This window comes from Moschus berezovskii, chromosome X (assembly GCF_049115385.1).
Source record: "Moschus berezovskii isolate FMDL1 chromosome X, NW_MosBer_1.0, whole genome shotgun sequence".
Lineage (NCBI taxonomy): Eukaryota > Metazoa > Chordata > Mammalia > Artiodactyla > Moschidae > Moschus > Moschus berezovskii.
The window spans coordinates 52,494,445-52,499,751 of NC_142488.1; the positions used below are offsets into that span (position 1 = coordinate 52,494,445).

At 45.0% G+C, this 5,307-nt stretch overlaps 1 protein-coding gene across 1 annotated transcript; it reads left to right on the forward strand.

Moving 5' to 3' along the window:
- The first annotated feature begins 1,699 nt into the window (after positions 1-1,699).
- GSPT2 (G1 to S phase transition 2) lies at positions 1,700-4,264 on the forward strand. The gene is made up of 2 exons (XM_055393672.2): positions 1,700-1,829; positions 1,938-4,264. Exon 2 carries the CDS (start codon positions 1,949-1,951, stop codon positions 3,839-3,841), a length of 1,893 nt encoding a protein of 630 aa, XP_055249647.1. The 5' UTR covers positions 1,700-1,829; positions 1,938-1,948; the 3' UTR covers positions 3,842-4,264.
- The last annotated feature ends 1,043 nt before the right edge of the window (positions 4,265-5,307 follow it).

Sequence of the window (5,307 nt, forward strand, 5' to 3'; positions counted from 1 at the left end):
AGGTCCGTCTAGTCAAGGCTATGGTTTTCCCAGTAGTCATGTATGAATGTGAGAGTTGGACTGTGAAGAAAGCTGATCGCCGAAGAATTGATGCTTTTGAACTGTGGTGTTGGAGAAGACTCTTGAGAGTCCCTTGGACTGCAAGGAGATCCAACCAGTCCATCCTAAAGGAGATCAATCCTGGGTGTTCATTGGAAGGACTGATGCTAAAGCTGAAACTCCAGTACTTTGGCCACCTCATGCAAAGAGTTGACTCACTGGAGGGATTGGGGGCAGGAGAAGGGGACGACAGAGGATGAGATGGCTGGATGGCATCACCAACTCAATGGAGGTAAGTTTGAGTGAACTCTGGGAGTTGGTGATGAACAGGGAGGCCTGACATACTGTGATTCATGGAGTCGCAAAGAGTCGGACACAACTGAGCGGCTGAACTGAACTGAACCTGAGGCAAAAAGAATGAAGGGGTTTGACGTCTAATGGCTTAGGAACAGCACACAGCTAGTAAAATAGTGGCAACCAGGCTGAAACCACCAAGCATCCAAGTGTGTTAGACATAGGACATTTTTTCTACCCCAGGGATGTTCATAACAAAATTTTTGTTTTAAATCAGCTACTAATTTTTATATTCTAGCTTGTTGTTGGATGTATTTAATATGACTTTATCTCATACTAGCAAATTACATTTTCCCAGGGTCTTTTTTTCTATTTCAATTTGATCTAAATTAAGATAATTTACAAACCAGCTCTTCTAGGCTGTGGCACAAGTGTTACAAACTCTAAGAGTGAGATTCTATTGCTTAGGGTCTTATGGACTTTGTCCATCTCAGAGGTCTTAATTGGCTTCATTATGCTGATACCCACAACACATGTAAGGATCCAATATGACACTGATTCTTTCTTAAGATCAAACCCAGTATCAGCAGTAAGAAGGTTCTAGGCCCCCAGAATTAGAGGGAAGCCTAATTCTGTGGACCTCGGCTGCACTCCAGGGAGGTTATGAGGAAGGTACACCAGAATACAGTTGATTAGGAGAATACAAGAGATCTGAGTCCCACACCTGTCTATCTGACTCACCACCACATCACAGGCTAGCCATTGTCCAGGCACCTGCACAAATGCTATAGGTTGCTCAGCTAGACTGGGACAAGGGTCTCATTGGGAACTTCTTCCAAGCAGGCACAGACCAAGTGCTTTACATGAAAAGAGGTTATAAGCCCATCTTTACACCATGAAAGCCATCAGCCAAAGTTACAGGCTTATTTATTGGGGGGGGGGGGGGTTGGAGAGGAGCGCACTGGAAAGGGTTTCAAATTAATGTCTGATCTAAAGTCGCATTTCCAAGGCTCAGCTTCATCTTCCTGTATTTCAAGAGCACCTCCCTAATCACTAATTTCTTCTTTCAGTTGCTGGGTAAACCTTTAACCCCTATACTACCTCCATTTGTTCAAAAGGAATGTTCCTTTTCAGTAGAATCTGAGTAAAATTGGAAATCAGGTGTGCCTGTCTAGGTTTAATCATTACATCGTGGTCAAATCGCTTTCCCGGAGCGCGTATACAAAAATGAATGGAAATTTTCGTTAAAAAAAAAAAAAAAGAGGCTTTTGGACCTCAGCCAGGACTAAGGATGCGGGAGGCCGAGCATACGGATGGCAGCTAGGGGTCAATCCCCGCCCGGCACCGGGTCGGCCGTGGAAGAGTCGGAAGTGGTCGGGGTTTGGGGGAGGAGATCCGTTCACACACAACAGGAGAGGCTGCGCCGCCATATCTACTGCTGCCGCCGCAGTTGCGAATGCAGTGTCGGACCCGGCTGCCTCCACGCCGCCGCTAAGGTTCGTGTCTCTTCCCCATCCCGACTCCCGACTCTTGCCGCCTCACCCCCGGCGGCACTGCCGTCTCTTTCTGGCCCATTAAACCCGTTCCCTCCCCGCATCTATCAGGGCTGAAGACGATGGATCTGGGCAGCAGCAGCGACTCGGCTCCCGACTGCTGGGACCAGGTGGACATGGAAGCACCGGGTTTGGCCCCGAGCGGGGACCGAGCCTCCTCGGCGTTGGCGGCGGCCGCCGCTGAGGTCCAGCATGAGCCCCTCAACTCGGCCTTCAGCCGTCAGCTCAACATCAACGCCAAACCCTTCGTGCCTAACGTCCATGCCGCGGAGTTCGTGCCGGCCTTCCTGCGGGGCCCGAGCCAGCCGCAGACCCCCCCGAATGACGCCCCCGGCTTCTATGAAACCTGTACGGGCGCGGGCGACCCTCAAGGTAAAAGGCTGGGACGGGGGGCACCTGTGGAATATTCCAAAGAGGAACAGTTATTGTGGCGTGAAGGTTCCAATTCAGCCGTTACCATGGAACTTTCAGAACCTGTTGTAGAAAATGGAGAGGTGGAGATGGTTTTAGAAGAGTCATGGGAGCACAATAAAGAAGTAGGTGAAGCCGAGCCAGGGGGTAGTTCCTTGGGAGATTCGGGGCCCCCAGAAGAAAGTGGCCAGGAGATGATGGAGAAAGAGGAAATCAGAAAATCGAAATCTGTGGTCGTACCCTCAGGTGCGCCTAAAAAAGAACACGTAAATGTGGTATTCATTGGGCATGTCGATGCCGGGAAGTCAACCATTGGAGGACAGATCATGTTTTTGACAGGAATGGTTGACAAAAGAACACTTGAGAAATATGAAAGAGAAGCTAAAGAAAAAAACAGAGAAACTTGGTATTTGTCCTGGGCCTTAGATACAAACCAGGAAGAACGAGACAAGGGTAAAACAGTAGAAGTGGGTCGTGCCTATTTTGAAACAGAAAAGAAACATTTCACAATTTTAGATGCCCCTGGCCATAAGAGTTTTGTCCCAAATATGATCGGTGGTGCTTCTCAAGCTGATTTGGCTGTACTGGTAATCTCTGCCAGGAAAGGAGAGTTTGAGACTGGATTTGAAAAAGGTGGACAGACAAGAGAACATGCGATGTTGGCAAAAACGGCAGGGGTGAAGTATTTGATAGTGCTTATTAATAAGATGGATGATCCCACAGTAAATTGGAGCAGTGAGAGATATGAAGAATGTAAAGAAAAGCTAGTGCCCTTTTTGAAAAAAGTCGGCTTTAGTCCCAAAAAGGACATTCACTTTATGCCCTGCTCAGGGCTGACCGGGGCAAATATTAAAGAGCAATCAGATTTCTGCCCTTGGTATACTGGATTACCATTCATTCCATATTTGGATAATATGCCAAACTTCAACAGATCCATTGATGGACCAATTAGACTGCCAATTGTGGATAAGTACAAGGATATGGGCACTGTGGTCCTGGGAAAGCTGGAATCAGGATCCATTTTTAAAGGCCAGCAGCTTGTGATGATGCCAAACAAGCACAATGTGGAAGTTCTTGGAATACTTTCTGATGATGCTGAAACTGATTATGTAGCCCCAGGTGAAAACCTTAAAATCAGACTGAAGGGAATTGAAGAAGAAGAGATTCTTCCAGGATTCATACTCTGTGATCCTACTAATCTTTGCCATTCTGGACGCACATTTGATGTTCAGATAGTGATTATTGAGCACAAGTCCATCATCTGCCCAGGTTATAATGCAGTGCTGCACATTCATACTTGTATCGAGGAAGTTGAAATAACAGCGTTAATCTCCTTGGTAGATAAAAAATCAGGAGAAAAGAGTAAGACACGGCCCCGCTTCGTGAAGCAAGATCAAGTGTGCATTGCCCGTTTAAGGACAGCAGGAACTATCTGCCTTGAGACATTCAAAGATTTTCCTCAGATGGGTCGTTTTACTTTAAGAGATGAGGGTAAGACCATTGCAATTGGCAAAGTTCTGAAACTGGTCCCAGAGAAGGACTAAGCAGTTTTCTTGATGCCCCTATACAATACTGTGAGAATTGACTATGATAAAGTTCACCATCTTCTCTTATTTACCACACATTGACAAACTTTTCTCCATATTTTGCAAAGAAAAATTTCACAGCAAAAATCCATGTTTTGTTAGCTCTCATGTTGAGATCTCAGTTATGTCACTGTTGAATTTATCCACAAGTTTCCTCCTCCTATTCCATTCTGCTTCTTTGAACAGAATCAGTAAACTCTTTGTAACTGATGTGGATGTAATTGTCTATAACAATGAAAAATTAATATATTTTAAATTTTTCATTATCCTTTAGGATACTTAGACAACCCTTGTTCCAATCAGACCAATCAGAGTGTGTCAGTGTGTGTGTACATGTTAAAGACAACTAACATGTGAATAAAATATTCCATTTGAAACTCTTATTGGTATTTGAAGTGCTTTTGAATATTTTTTTTAATTTGTCTATAATACTTCTCAGTTAGCTTTTTCACTTTCTCAAATAACTGAATACCTGGGTTTTTCAAAACTGTCTTGCACTCACTGCTTTAAATGAAGAATTTACAAATAATGCACAGGTTTGTGTTAAAGGAAAGGTTTTAATTTTGATGAAAAAAATTTTAGAGCTCTTCCCAATGATCTTTGTTTTCTGTGTTCAGGTCCAGTCAATAAAGGATCTCTTCTGCTTCCCTACTTGGTATTTGGGGAAAAAAGAAGCTCATGCCATCTACCAAGTCCCCAAATGTTGAACATGGCCAGATTACAAATATACCTGGGGATTCAGATAGTATGTTGATTAGACTGTTATCTGTACTCCCTGGGCTTCGCTGGTGGCTCAGACAGTAGAGAATCCACCTGCAATGTGGGAGACCTGGGTTTGATCCCTGGGTTGGGAAGATCCCCTGGAGGAGGGCATGGCAACCCACTCCGGTATTCTTGCCTGGAGAATCCCCAAGGACAGAGGAGCCTGGTGGGCTACAGTCCCTAGGGGGGGTCAGAAAGAGTTGGACATGACTGAGTGACTAAACACAGCACAGATTCATCTTAACACACCCCTTTGTTTTATTCACTGAGAACCTTGTGGTGTGGGGCACAACACAATAAGGGGCATTACTGTTGAGAAGATAAATGCTTGCAATAGTAAGTCAGTCATTCACTGACAAGTAAGGGTTAGTGAGAGTCCTGAGCTTAGAAATGGGGAGACCATTCCACTCTCCCATTCTTCACTGCTTGGGGTTAGTAGGAAAGGTGAAGGGTCATTTTTACAATCAAATCACAACACACTCTTGGGGTCAGAGATAACAGGACTTGTCCATGAAGAGTACATCGAGGAAAACACCAACTGTAGATCCTGAAGTGACTACTGCCAGGAGAGAGGCTTTATAACCTGTGTAACTCAACAACTGCAAGAACTTTCTGTCTTGGTAAGTGGATAGTAGCCCAGTGGGCACAGCCAATTCCTCACA